Below are 15,741 nucleotides of genomic sequence, written 5' to 3'. Positions count from 1 at the left end.
CAATCGGTATTAAATGGTCCAGGGAGTCGTTGCTCAAGCATAAGTCGAGCAACTGTTTGGGAAAATCTTTCGAAAAATTATCTCCTCGAGAATAATTCTGCATGTTCGAAAATTCATTCAAAAAAATATGAAAAATAAATAAATTTGTTACGATTCCGAACCATTGATTTTGATGGTAGAAAATTTATTGTTTATAAATTATTTATAGAAAATTCTCGCAATTTCAAAACATTGCAGTTTCAACATCATCTCATCAATCTTTCTCCAACAAATTTTTTTTTTTTTTTAATTCAAAAAATTAAATTTCTAAAATTCCTAAATTCCTACAAAAAACCCACAAAACTATTTTCCCAATATGAAGTCATGTCGAGCGCGCTGCGCGCGCTTTTGATACGTCATCGATGTCATCAACACCATCAACATCGCCAACGTCATCAACAACATGTATATCAGCATGATCAGCTTCACCAACATTACCAATATTATCAGCAACATCGACTCCCCCAACATCACCAATACCATTAACATTACCAACATCGCCAACATCATCAACATCTGCATCATCGTCATCAACATCATCAGCACCATCAGGAACTCCAACATCATCAACATCACCAATATCATCAACAAAATCATTAGAATCATCATCATGCATGCGACTTATTTTTCAGACATCCAGGAATAAACGTGCGACATCTTGTTTTTATATAAGATACTGTACAAAGTGACGTCGTTTCACCTCCTATTCCATTTATCCTCAGAAATATTCTCTTTTCCATAAACGTATTTCCTCTCCCTCCCCCCCTTGAGCCATCATATATAATTCTCATACTCTACAAGTTGCGGAGTTGAACATCTGACGGGGCCAAAGTTCGGCTGACCAAAGTCCTTTCTTGCGCTCTTCCACCAACTCCATAGCCATCCTCTCTGTATCTTTTACCCCCATGCACGGAAGGAACGTTTTTACGACTGACGAAGCTAACTGCCTTGTGGCTTCAAATCCCCTACATCTCCCGCCGTTTTCTCGTCTTTTTGTTGGCCGCCGGAAAGTGGGAGAGGGGGGGGGGAGTGGATGGAGGGATCCCACGGTGGAGAATCCAGATGGCAACTTTAATAAGTCAAATTAAATTTTAACGGGTGAGAAGTGAAGTACATTTTGAATATCAGAACATTTTGAAACTCTAGGCTTGTCGGAAAACAGCTGTCGACATTTGGATTATTTCAATTATTACCTCGATTTTTTTTAGTTTCGCGGGTCAGGGGAGGCTTGCGGCTATCGAAAAAGAGGCTGACGATGGATTTTAATCGATTTGTTCTCGAGATATCGCAGTGAGAGAGGGAATTGGGAGAACACATTTTCTTGAGCGGTTGGAAATTTTCTTTTTGAGTGATTTTTTTAGGCGTGAGGGGGGTGCAGTTACGAATGAGGCCTGACTCTCAAGTAGTCAGGATGGATGCGAGGGGCCTTGTCGGTATTAACCACTTCTCGTACCACTGAAAAATATCGCACCACCCAAGGTTCCTTCTGAATAAATCTAAATAATCGTGTTTTTATCCGGTCGTCTGGTCTCACTATTTCTCTCGGCATTTTTATTTTCAATATTCGTTTTACGGACCGACAATGTCAAGAGTTCAAATGGGTTTATGAATTCAACGCCATGTTTCTTGATTTTTTTTATGACAATTTATTTGATTTATCACCGGTATTTTTGGGGCGACAATAAACGGGACAATTATCTCAGATATTTTTCGAGATAATAAATTTTATTTTTGAATAGGCTTTTTTGACCGTTGTAATTATTTCAAAAATCAGATGACAACCGGTTAACCTAAGCAGTCTTCAGCAATTTTATGAAATGATGTTGAAGTTGAAGAATTCTTTACGATGGCCCAACGTTTCGTTCCCCAGGAAAGACCTTATCAGGGGTTTCTTTATCATTCCAATGTTCTAAATCATTACAAATCAAACAAATTGAAATATTGACAATGAATAAATAAATACAACACAAAAATAAAACTTGATCGGGTTGCGGTTGATACTCGTCACAGCAGTGTGCAGCCTCATTCAGAGTGACAGCTAATTTTATTTGTTTGAGCCAAAATCGTTTTTCTTTCGCTTTGAAAAAATTAATGGGGCAAAATGGATCGTTATATTCCACCCCTCCCCCCATATAATTACAAAGAACATCGAACTAAACTTCAATAATGAAGTCAATCCTTTCAATTCCTGTCAATTGAAAAAAAATATAGATATATACCCCCCCCCTCCCTCTATTTTCCGTGCCAACTTCTGCTGCGTTTGATTCAGATAAAAAAATCATACCGACGCACAAGGGAAACGTCTTCAAGAAGCGAAAGATGAGAGAGAAGGTAGGAGTGAGGCTGCACACAACTAGACTCAAAGAGTATAAAAAAAAACACAACTAAAAAGAAGGGGTGAGAGGTTGGTAGGAGGGAGGAAGTTGGGCTGATGTGAATTGAATCATGGGGGCGTTTTAGCGTCTACGTGGGCTGCATTTGAAATTTTTCCCCGTGGCCCACCTTTCCCTGTGGCAGGCACAAGCAACCACCTTCCACATTCCCTCTCTCTACTTTTTTTTCTGTCTTCTTCTTGAGGAATGTACGTACCTGCCAGACCAAGGACTACCCTGTACTTGGGGAGAAGCTCACGTTCTTTTTCCCTATTCAATGTGGGGCCTTTACCCCTTTTTGGGGGGTAGGGGGATGATTCCCCTTGTACACCTCCTGTCCCATCCTTCGAACCCTCTCCCTCCCTCGAGACAGCATCGATTTTTAAACTTGTTCGGTATGAGGGATGGGAGTGACTGTCCTTTTCAGAATTTTGCACGATTGAAAATTTATCTGATGCGTCTACCGAAAATGCCAGACGAACTTTTGTATCAGATTGTATCGTAAAATAGGGGAAGGGGGAGGGAATATTCATGTTTTCACAGCAGTTAATTTTTCCATTTTTTTTTCAATGAAATTGTGCAAAAATCTTCGTTATCTTAAAAATTATCTGAATATTATCTAGTTCGTGGGTCCTTCAGATATTTGTTGGTTCATATTTTGATGGATTTTTTGAATTTCATTTTTTTAAAGAAACATCTTGAAAATTATCTCAACTTTTTCAGATGAATTACGTAATTCATGATTTTTAGATAATTTCTCATTTCAATTTCTCGATTAATTTTTTTAATGCAGAAAAAATAGTGCAGATAGTTTTTCAAATTTTCAAAATGAGTTTCAGAAAATTGAGATAATTGAAATAATTGATCTTCTATCGAAGAAGACAAAACCTATTAATATGTATATAGATATGATCTATCCACTTGAATTCATTGTCCCTCGGTAATAATCCAACGGATGCGCGTTCTCCCCATTGTGGTATCACTCCCAGGCTGGTTTCTGATGTGATTGATATAGTTGGACAATCGTGATGTACACACTGGCCATAATATTCATTCACCTGTGGTTATAAACTTCGACATTGAACTGTTCCGCACAATTTCATACCACTCTCGACATTTATGAATATTTGAGAATGTCATCATCAAGCAGTGAAAATGAATACCTGCTGGACCAGATGCTGAAGTTACATCCTCACAAGATCGCAACAATTATCTCATCTGTATCCGTAGAATAATTACCTCTCTTGGAGCAATCAAATTATCTTTTTCCTCAAATGAGTCTAGATAACAATCTGTTTTTCGGTCATATTTAATCTAGATCGGTAGATAATTCTCCACCAATGATCTGAACATCTGTTCTTTTATAATTCATAATCATTCAAGTATAGATAATAATCTGTCCTCGAAACGCCTTCAATCGAGATTAGGGGATAATTGTCGGAGAATTATCTGAATATCTTCTTCTCGAATAACTCATGAGTAAATTTGTTTTTTTCAGTACCAAATTTGATAGAAATTCACACAATATCATAAAAATTTGCTGGACAAGCACAAATCAAGGTCATCATTTCTCGGGGCGGACCATACGTCGTATAAATGAGCGCCAACCTTCCATAACCTACCTATGATCGTCATTTTTATCGCCGGACCCGAGGTCATGTACACCAGGTTCCCTTTAACCCCTTCTACCTTCCCCCTATCCACCGATTTTACCACCCTGTACGTATAGTTGTAGTCGTTTTTCCGATTGCTCATAATCAATAACGCCTCGAGACTTTTCCAGTCACGTAGTGGCACTGAGGGACTACCAAAGGTGAATCAAAAGGGTGGGTGAGGGGTAGGGGGGAGGGAGAATGGACAATGTTACCTAACGTGTGTCAAAAATTACCTTTCACTTGTCCACTGGACCCCGACGACTCAATTTTATTCCCTTCTTTTATATTTTTGTTGTGTGCCTTTTTTAGGTTAGAAGAGAATCAGGAGTTTTATTTGTGAGTTTCACTCGGGGAAGGTATTAAGGATTGAGAGGAAAGTTAGGGGGTTAACTCTCGGTCTGATCAAGCGGAGTGAAAGGCGGTGGAGAGTCATGAGTGTAATGTAGAAATTTGGTTCAAGTTTTCGGGATCAGAAAGTTTTTGAAATTGAGGTACAATATGAGGAGTATTTGGGGCGAGTGATCAAACATTCAAAATTAATTTTGCATGAAAATTTGTGAAGAAATTCGATTGTGAGTGATTATGAGCGAGTTAATCAGGTGCAAAGAAAGAAATGGAAGCATGCGGTCCGACTGAAAATCTTGACGCAAGATTCCTGAGGATTTTGAGACATCGAGCAATCATTTCGCCTAAAAATTTACGGAGATATTTGATTGTGAGTGGTTGTGAGCAGAACCACACATTCACATAATCTAACGGAGTTAAACCCCCCGAATAAATTCGTCGGAAAAAAAAAGTTATGATTCATTTCTAAAGATCACCGGTGTGAAAACGTGGAAATGGCCATGAGATAGAACACAGAATGAGAGGAAAGGTGGCAGATAGAAGAACAGGAATGAAGAGGGTGGGACGAGGAGGAGAATACAAGTATGAAAAGGGGTGAATGTTTGTTCTAGCTGGTAGCTCTTTCATTTCCTCCCATTCTCAGGCTCTCCACTCTCATACTGTCGAGTTTTGCCCCGGCAAATCTTCAAACTACGATGATCGAGGTTATGAAAGGTTGGCTCTATCTACCTCCCCCCCCCCTCTCTTCCACCCCGCAGCTCCTTTTTTTACCCTTCATTTTTATGATTTTTTCTTCATTTCTCCCCCCTCCCTTTTCCGGTATTTTTTGTTGGCTCCTGTGACAAAATAAGAAGGCGAAAGTCGAGGTTTCAGTGGTGAAGGGACGAAAAATAGTGGAGGGGGGACACTCACTCGCTTATTCCCTTTTCATTTTCACTTTTTTCACTACTTTTGCTGGGCTGCGAGGACTTTTTCCGAGGTTATTCGAGGCATCCGTTTTATGAAAACATTTTTAAATATTAATATTTAATTTTTTTTTAAGAATAACAAATTTATTTTTATTCCAAGGAAATTGAAATATTTTGAAAAGTTTCGATCGCAGGTAAGTTTCTTTTTCTGAAAAAAAGGAGATATTTCGCGAAATTTTCTTCATTTTTCTACTCAATAAGTCATCTTAAATTATTTCGAAATTTAGTGTAAACTTCTCAAATCATTTCTTAATAAAAAAAAAGTATTTGCGAAATATGAATTTTGAATGCCAAAAGAAAATGATTGAATTTCTTTTCATTTTTCCCCACAAAATCTCTAAAGATATTTACAAAAAACTTCCTGTAATCATCATCAATCCCATAAAATCGATTTTTAAATCCCCTCGATCCCCCCCCCCCCGCTTTCAAACTTCCTCGTTGATCCGTCTCACCGAGTGGCGCTGTCGTCGCACGTCAATGAAGTCCACCTTGATTCCCCATTCACCAACGTCCCGCTAACCCGAATTAATCCCAAGGAAATGTCCCAATTTAATCCACCACAGAGCTATACCTGTAAGTTGCACAATTCCTCTCATAATTACCTCTTGACTCCTCTCCCCCATGTCAAACAATCATCACAACTTGATTTACGAAAACAAAAATCCCGGGGAAAAAACAAACTGTCAGAACAAAATGTCGGATCATCACTCTGACAAAATGAATGGCGTCTTTCCTTTATTTAATTTCTAGATGGGGAGAAAAATACGAGGGCTGGGTAATCCTCGTTGATTTGTTTATTTCATTTTATAATAAATGAATATGAAAATATCTTTTTTGTTTTCGGAATAAAACCCACAGGGCTTAAAAAAAAAATTAAAGGGCGTTTTCAGGTGAATAAATTTTTTTTATTGGATGAAAAAAAAACAGCTTTTCTTGCATTTGTTCAGGCTTTTTTTTTTATTATGAAGATGGAAAAATTATTAGACACGAGACTAGTAAAAATAAATAGACAACGCGTTGATGAAGTTGAGAAGAGTCTCGAGACTTTAACGCACCGCAGGATGGAGATTTGAGGGGGGTTGAGGATAAAAAGAAAGTGGAGAGTAATAAAAAAGTTTTTCATTGGATCCTCGGATTATGCACTTCAAGATTACTATTAGGTTATCCTGAGCCCTTTGAATTTGCCCAGGGGTTGGAGATACATACCAACAAATGTTGATGAAACTACTTTTGGTCTTGGGTTTTTTTGAGGTTTTTTTGTTTTTTTTTTCTAGGGGATGATGAGTTTGAGGATGGACAAGAGGTGAATCGCACGATTCCAGACGAGGTTATCAGGTAATTATCAGTTGAGGATTTTCTGAGGTTTAAATTGATTTTTAGACATTATCTGCAGATTGTTTGATTTTTTTAAATTTTGTCATTTATTTTGATTATTATCTAGGGAATGAGTGGCTCTAGGGGAAAATGTGATAAGACATTTTTTGTAGAAAATTGAATTCTCTACAAAAACTGTTTTATGATATTTTCTCTTAAAACCACTCCTGAGAGGGATAACTAGCAAAAGTCATTAACAAAATCTTCACAATCCAATTTTCATCAATTTGAAAATAAATAAAACTATCTCGCTGACGAGTGGTTTTACGAGAAAAAATGATAAGACATTTTTTGTAAATCACAAAATTCCCCACAAATATGTCCTTTACCATTTTTTTCTAAACCCAATACCTTCCGGGATATCAATGTCTCATTTTTCCAATCGTTTTTTCCCTGAATTTCGACGTTACTTACCCTCGACAACTTTTAATCATGCAGCATTTACGAAGTTTACGTTAAAGAGGACTCTGAATCACAAGATGGAAAGTGTGGATTGTCTCTGGTGCCAGGCACTCTGCTCCCTGATAATGATCACCTCCTCATCAACGTAATTAATTCATTTTCATTTACCCAAGTTGTTAATTCCTATCATAAAATTAATTGGTGAATTATATTGAAAGGGTGGCATTGGCATACCGGAGGATGGCCTCAATGGAGAAGTGGCTGATGGCGATAAAAGTGCTGCCAAGATGTTTGCCAAGAACTCGATCGATTCGCAGACCAATAAGAAGAAGAATAAGGTGATGAAAAAAAATTTAATAACAGGAGGAAAAATTCTTCATTAAATCAACAAAACGAGAACATTGAATTATCCACAACTTTGAAGGGGAGAGATTAACGAAAAAATGTCATAAAACATTTTTTATGCGAAATTTAATTCTCAAAAAAAAATGTTAAATGACATTTTCTCCTAAAATCAATTGTTAAGGAGATATTTTCTTAATTGTCGTGACACTTTTTTTGATGAATTAAAATTTAAATGCATTCATTCAATTTGATTTTGGAGATGAATTTTACTGACATTTTCCTTTAGATTCACTAGTTCCAGACGCATTTCCAATCTGAGATTAGAGAAAAGAAATGAAAGAACAGAGGGAATCGTCTCTAGTGTTTCACAAATTCCCTTGGTTCTGTGAGCCACTCAATTCTACTTAACATCCTCATTTGTTTCATGTCAAAACACAACAGGTTGAGGAGAAGAAATTGAAGTCTTTGAGTGAAACCCCCTATTCTCAGACAAATGGAGAAAATTCAACTGGTATTCCTCAAATCATAGACAAAGATGATCCCAGGTCGAGGCTTCATTTCGTCAAGTATCTGAAGAGGGAAGGAAAGACGATTAAAATATGGGAATGTGGAATTTGTGAGTTTTAACAGAAATTCATTAAAAAAATGTTTCATCAAATGTCGTGAGATATTTTTTATAGAGAATTTTAAAAGCTGATTGAACAGAATTTCATAAAATGACTCAGTATCAGAATATTTTGTGGGAATTTAATTCTCTGCAAAAATATGTGAAAGTATTTCCCGCATTCTACTTACAAAATTGTTACCACAAAATTGTTAATTCGAACAGTCAAGCCGCTCCTCTCAATTTCTTAATTTGTGAGTTTTAACAGAAATTTATAAAAAAAAATTTTTTATCGAATATCATGAGGCACTTTTCGTAGAAAATTTCACAAGCTATAAATAATTTCTACTCATTTTGTCATTAAATAAGTAAATATGGGAGTTTAATTTTTTGCAAAAAAATATCTGAATGCATTTTCTGAATTATACTCACAAAATAGTTAATTAGATAAAATGTAAATAATTCGATCCCCGTAATTTCATTTGAAATAACTTAGTATCAAAATATTTACAAAAATATTATACTACGAGAATTGAAAATCATATGAGAATTTAATTGTCTGCAAAAAATATTTGAATACATTTCCTGAGTTATATTTATAAAATTGTTAATTCTATAAAAATTCAATCATTCGTTCCTCTCAATTTCCTAGAATATGGCAAAAGTGGAATTTGTGAATTTTTTTTTTACAAAAATTAATTGAAAAAATTGTCTTCATCAAAGTGAAATAATATATGGGAATTTAATTCTCTACAAAAAATATTTGAATACGTTTCCTGAGTTATATTTACAAAATTGCTGATCCTATAAAAATTCAATCATTCGTTCCGCTCAATTTTCTAAAATATGAGAATATGGAAGTTATGAATTTTTTGACAAAAATCAATTGAAAAAATTGTCTTCATCAAAGTCAAATAATATGGGAATTTAATTCTCTGCAAAAAATATCTGAATACATTTCCTGAGTTATATTTACAAAATTGTTAATTCTATAAAAATTCAATCATTCGTTCCTCTCAATTTCCTAAAATATGAAAGTGTGGAATTTGTGAATTTTTTTTTTACAAAAATTAATTGAAAAAATTGTCTTCATCAAAGTCAAATAATATGGGAATTTAATTCTCTGCAAAAACTATCTTAATACATTTTCTGAATTACATTGACAAAATCGTCACGAAAAAATTGTCAACTCGATTAAAAAAATGCAATCATTCAATTTTTTCACCAAAAATTAAATAATCTGACAGGTTCCAAGGAATTTAGACACCAATACACCCTGATGAGGCACTTGCCAACCCACACTGATGAGAGAAATTTCAAGTGTGACGCCTGTGGCAAAGCATTCCGACAACTTTCAACCCTCAGTCAACACAAAGCCATTCACAGTGATGCCAGGCCCTACGTCTGTGAATACTGCAAAAAAACTTTCAACAGGTTTCAGTATTTTCAACAATTATGAGTGAATGGAGTGAATGAGTGCTGGAAAAAACCCAGTCCCATTCGTCCAGAAACAATCTTTTTTTTCTCGTCTTGTTATTTCTCTTTTTTTCAAGCTTTTCTCCCCTTTTTAGGGTTTCAACTTTGATCTCACACCGGAAAACTCACTCTGAGAATAAACCACACAAGTGTCCCGTCTGTGGAAAGGGATTTCATCAAAAAGGTACGAGGATTTTATTTTTATTCTGTAATTAACAAAAAATTCCATTTGCAATTGTTTTTTTTTGTAATTATGAGATTATCTCCTTGAGAAGTAAGTGGCGGGGAAAATGTCATGATACATTTTTCGTGTTGTAATTATCAAAAACAATCAACTAAATTTCGAGATTGATTTTTTGTCAAATTCAGAGTTGATGTTTTTGCCAATGTTCTCAATAACGAGTATATTTCCGAGAAAAAGTCGTAAAACATTTTTTATGGAAAATTTAATTCTCTACAAAAAATGTTTTGAAACATTTTCTCCTAGAATCAATAATTAACAAAATATTTGCATAATCGTCTTTTCACAATTCCTAAATGACGAAAAATCAAATCTTCCACTAAATCCCAGTCCTTTCCCTTTTCCCAAAAATAAAAAAATTCAGGGAATCTCCGTAACCACGTATTTACCCATACCAACGAGCGTCCATACAAGTGTGAAACCTGTGGAAAAGGCTTCAATCAAATGTCCAATCTCGTGTGTCACAAAGTAAAGGCACACGCTCACACAGAGAGAATGCAGTACTCGTGTGGTATCTGTGGAAAAGAGTTTCCACGTAGATTTTCCCTGCGTTCACACGAGGAATCTAAGCATGGAATCAAATATCGCAATTCTTCGGTGTCACAGAATGGAAACGAGAGGAATGGAGATAAAAAAAATCTCAGAATCATTGAATTATCGAGTGAGGATTCAATGGATACCGAGGATAAGGAGAATCGTGATACACAGAATATTGAGACATTTTATGTTGATAAAATCATTACCAAGGCTATGGCAACAGCTGTCATGAGAAATCAGGTGCCATTTGCACTTTTTAAACCTATCAGGGGAATTCCAGTGCTTGTCAAGGTCACAGATGCAGGCGATGGGAGACACGTAAGGATTATTATAGAACAAAAATTGAAAATAAAAAATTTCTATGGCTTATTTTTCATTGATATCTCGGGAAGGAGTGGATTTAGGGAAAAATGCTATCGAATATTTTTTATGGAAAATCTAATTTCCTACAAAAAAGTTTTCGAAGAATTTTTCGATATATGTCACAGTTTACGAGATGTTTGCAAAATAATATCAAGCGTTTTTTACGAAAACTCAAATTTCAAAAAAAAAATTGGTGAAAAATGTTCCGTTGAAACCAAAAAAATAAATCGAGTCACAGAGGCGGGTCTATCTTCTCAACTGCCAGTGGAAAGCCCGGAAATTTACAATTCAATTAGATACGAGGGAAGGTCTCTCTGCAACTCCTTGAGACATCACAAATTCTTTTTTCATTCATTTTGTTCGAACCGCCGGCTCAAAAAAGATGTAGTCACTGTCGTTTTCATTAGAGCAGACTCCCCCGAGCTTTTCAATGCAGAAATTGTCACAGAAGCACCGAGAGAATCGATCCACCTCGAAAAAACGAATTCATTGTGACAAAAAAAAAGTTGCAACAAATCCAAGTGATAAGAATTTGTTTTAATGAGATTACTTCGACAGATGCTGACTCCAGCCACTCCCGAGGATTTGAGAGTCAATGGTACGATGAGTTCGCCGGGGGGTAGTTACGAGGGTGAAAAGGGACAGATGAAGATATCTGTTGTGGCAACTGTAACGCAAACCCTCGAGTCAGATGGGCAATTCAGTTTTTCGGTTGAGCCGCCTGATCCAAATGAAGATCATGGTAAAATATTCGAACAATTGAGGGATCATTGTTGATGGTCAGGATTGATGACAAATGTGATTCAAATTTATTGGGAATATGACGGGAGGGTATGTCAAATCACAAAGATGGCAAGAAATAGCATCAGTATGGATTTTTTTGAGTAGCTTAACTGCTCACAATTACTCACAATCGAATATCTTCGCGAATTTCTATGATAAATGAGTGCTCGACGCCTTTAAATATTCAGGGATCTAGCACCAACATGTTTGTTCAGACCGCACGCTTCCACCTCTTTTTTCACGTCCCTCCATTCCATTCTTCAAAGTAAAATTAAAAATACGAGATTTCGATTTTTATAGAAAACAGTCAAGAATCTATATTTCTCCATAAACTGCACTCAATAATTGATTTCTGTGGTAAAAATAATTCTAGCAAGGAATAGCATCAATGTGGATTTTATTGAGCAGCTTGAATACTCACAATTGCTCACAATCGAATATCTCCGCGAATTTCTATAAGAAATGTGTGCTCGACGTCTTTAAATATTCGGGTATCTTGCACCAAGATGTTTGCTCAGACCGCACGCTTCCATCTCCTTTTTCACGTCCCTCCATTATATTCTTCAAAATTAAATTAAAAATGCGAGATTTCGATTTTTATAGAAAACACTCAAGAATATATATTTCTCCATAAACTGCACTCAACATTTGATATCTTTGGTAAAAAGAATTGTAGTGAGGAATAGCATCAACATATATTGCCTTGAGCCGCTCAGAATTCGATCAATTTGCTTACAATCACTCGCAATCGAATGGTTCCACAAATTTTAACTCAAAATTAGTGGCATTTTTACTTTTTGCAATTTTTTCCCTTATTAGTTGAGAATTTTTTGGTACCAAAGATGGAAGAAGAAGTTGATAAACCCATTCCGTTCACTCCCGAGCCATCAAACACCTCCAGTACAAGTACATCAATGGAAGATTGCAGTGAACTCCTAGAATTGGCAGCCCAGGGTGGCATTCAATTTGTTCGTGCAACCGAGGACGGTAGATACGAGGTAATGAGCAACAGTGAAGCACGTGATCTCATGGCACAGAATTCCCATGATGTGACGATACTTGAGGGTCCTGAGGCCGATGCGATAAGCGTCATGCAGGCCAATACACGTTCTACCACCGCTGACGTCATTATTGGTGATCAAGACAATCAAATAATGGTCCTGGACGTTGGAGCGAATCAGAAATCATTGGACTCGATTGAGATACTGGACCCGGGTGCAATGGGATTCTTCGGACAAACCAAGATCGATGATTTCATCATGGGTCAGCGAGGGGGATTCGAGGGAATGCCACTGCCCAGTGAAGATGACTGTGAGTTGCTTTGGACATTGGCTTTCGCACTGGGGTTGGGGATGTGATGATGTCTTTTTTGGTTGAATGTTGAGTTTTTTTTACAGGTTTAATGGAAATAATTCAAAAATTCTATTTTTTTTCAAGCCAATGGCAGTGATGATTTTTTAAAAAATCTCAGCTTCTGAAAAAATGATTTTTTTCCGAGAAATTGATTTTTTGAAATGATTTGAATTTATACGAAAAGTCAAATTTTGGATCAGTTCTTTTTTCGGAAAATTTCGGAATTTCGAAAAATTTTCATTTTTTTCGAAAAATGAAAATAAATGATTTTCCAAAAAAAAAGTTTTCTTTTAACATTGATGAAAAAAAATCAAATTCAACAAAAAAAATCTAAAATTTAATTGAAAAAAAAATTTTATTTCTTCAAAACTAAAAACTACATTTTTTTTCAAAAATTGGATTAAAAAAAAAATTCTTTCGGAGAATGAGTTTCTAAAAGGAAACTCTAATTTCTCCGTAAAATAGGAATTTTCAAAAAAATTCAATTTATTTTTAAGGATGTTCGACACCCTTTTAGCCAAAATTGACGTTGTTTTCATTTTTCTGGCAAATTATCGATGGGAGTGACGTGAAAAAATATAACGATTTTGTGGTTTGTCATTCTTTAATGGCTCACGAAGTTGCGTAGTGGTGCGATAATTTTCATGCGTTTTTTCTACAGTTTTGTGATTCTTTTTAAAAGTTTAGAGAAAACGCAGGAAAATGTTCGCACCACCTTAAAATTTCGTCAGTCATTAAATAATGACAAAACGCAAAAACGTTATATTTTTTCACGTCAATTCCATCATAAGTTTGCCAGAAAAATTTAAAAAAAGTGAATTTTGGCAGAAAGGGTGTAGAAAATCCTTAACCTCTTATTTCCTAAAACTCCTCCAAAACCTCATAAACCCTTTGAATTGTCCTCAGTAATAGTACCCCACGACTTGTCGAGTCTCCTCCACCACCAGCCGGACCTCTCGACCCCTCACCCGCCCCCTTGTCCCCCCCAAGACACCTTTACCTATCTGAAAGCCCCGCGCCTACCGCCAGAAGACTTCAACATTCTCGGTGTTGACAACAATTACCTCGAGGAGGGTAGAATGAGACTGCAGGACTTTGACGATGTCATGAATGACGTCCAGTCACACATGAGTACAATGACCCCCGATATGAGGTCACTGGGCCTCCCTTACAGCTCGACGAAGCTCGAGACTGGGTCATTGCCAAGTTTCGCTGAGACTAAAGCACTTGGGCCAAAGTATCAAGAGTTCGAGGCTGCATCGCAATATCACGACATCAAGATATTTAATCCCTATGATCAGGGATTGAGGGGCATTGGTAATGGATATTGTCCGTACAATGGTGATATCGATGGAAATTATCAGATGAGTGGAATTAGAGTTTTTGGAAAGAGGATGTACGAGGATAATCAAGAGAGGGACGACAAATCCGAGGTATTTAGGGGTTTTTCGGGTAATGGGTATTTTGATCAAGAGGATAATGACTTTACCTATGCGTATCTCAGTGGGCTCAATTTACTTGATAATTAGGTCGTTAATTTGGTCCTTTTAAAGGTGAATTTGTTGTCTTTAAACAAATATTTTCAGCCATTCCTTCATAAACTTGATAATTGCATGATTAAGTCGTTAAAAATTTAATTGCAATCATAACAATTAATTTGTAGATTCTAATAGTTAGGCTTTTTTGTTTGCGCTATATTTTATTCATATAATTTTGTTTTATTGTTATCCTTGAAATATTCCATGAATAATATTTTCACGGTTGAAATTGGGAATTGTACAGAGCAATAAATTTTTGAGAATTTTCATGTGAATTATAGAAATTGACTGAAGTAATTGAATTATAAATTTGTACAAATGAATTTATTTTGTTTTTTTTTTCAAGGGCACCTTAAAACCAATTCCCTCGAGCTCCCGATCCCTTCCTATTATTCCTGAGGCCGATGAGGGCCGAAATATGGATAGAAGTATCTCGGATCAATATCTGCTTCAAGTAAAAACTAAATTTTTCCTCAGTGTTATTTCAAAATTTGAGGACATCTCAGAAACTGTTAATTTTATTGAAAAACATCACAGACCTTTTTGTAGGGAATTTATTTCTCTACAAAAAATTTCTTGTGGTATTTTTCGCCAGATCTGCTGATTTCCGAGATATCACCAAAAGTATCAGTTCATGCCTATGTGCACCAAAAATCCATTTCTCCCATATTTTCCCGTTATTCTCCCTCAGGCAAACGTTCTCATGGACTCTGACTTCCTATCCTTCGAAACCCGCAGCATGGACTCCCCCGGAAGCCACCTCCCAAAGTCCTTCACCCTCGATGGACTCCCTGATCTCAATTAATTAATAATAAGTTAATTATTTTTTGTAATTTCTCTTTCTAGAATTTAATGAATTTACTCAATAAAACAAATCACGTTTTACCATTTATAATGGATATTCTTCCCTTCTAATGCAGGATTATTGTCAAGAGTTTCTGAACTTTGATTTGACTTTATTAATGCGCTCATAATCACTCACAATCGAGTATCTCTGCGAATTTTTATGCAAAATGAATGTTCAATGTCTTAAAATGTTTGAAAGTCTTGCGCCGAGATTCTTATCAAGACCACATGTTTCCATCCCCCTTTTGCATCCATCCAACCTATCTTTTATTATTAAATAGGAAATACAAGATTTCGATTTTGTCTCCGAGGTACTCAAGAACTCATTTTACATCAATATTTCATATCTGAAATGGAGAGAATTTTGGAGGGGAATAGCATCAATAGGCATTACATTCAGTAGCTCTAAATTTCGTTGATTTGCTCATAATCGCTCACAATTGTATATGTCCACCAATTCATTGATTCGCTTGGCGACAAATTCACAAATCACAGTTTCC

General features: G+C 36.0%; 1 protein-coding gene across 1 annotated transcript; it reads left to right on the top strand.

Moving 5' to 3' along the window:
- The first annotated feature begins 5,918 nt into the window (after nucleotides 1-5,918).
- LOC107037001 lies at nucleotides 5,919-14,386 on the top strand. The gene is given in 11 exon segments (XM_015255307.1): nucleotides 5,919-5,952; nucleotides 6,654-6,714; nucleotides 7,192-7,300; nucleotides 7,374-7,493; nucleotides 7,942-8,116; nucleotides 9,352-9,538; nucleotides 9,676-9,764; nucleotides 10,186-10,676; nucleotides 11,280-11,493; nucleotides 12,354-12,815; nucleotides 13,764-14,386. Coding segments are annotated over 11 exon segments (2,565 nt in total).
- Nucleotides 14,387-15,741: the final 1,355 nt, after the last annotated feature.

This window comes from Diachasma alloeum, unplaced genomic scaffold, assembly GCF_001412515.2.
Source record: "Diachasma alloeum isolate Michigan unplaced genomic scaffold, Dall2.0 Dall_scaffold_00213, whole genome shotgun sequence".
NCBI lineage: Eukaryota > Metazoa > Arthropoda > Insecta > Hymenoptera > Braconidae > Diachasma > Diachasma alloeum.
Note: the sequence above shows the minus strand (reverse complement) of the source record. Positions and strands in the feature narration are given on the sequence as shown.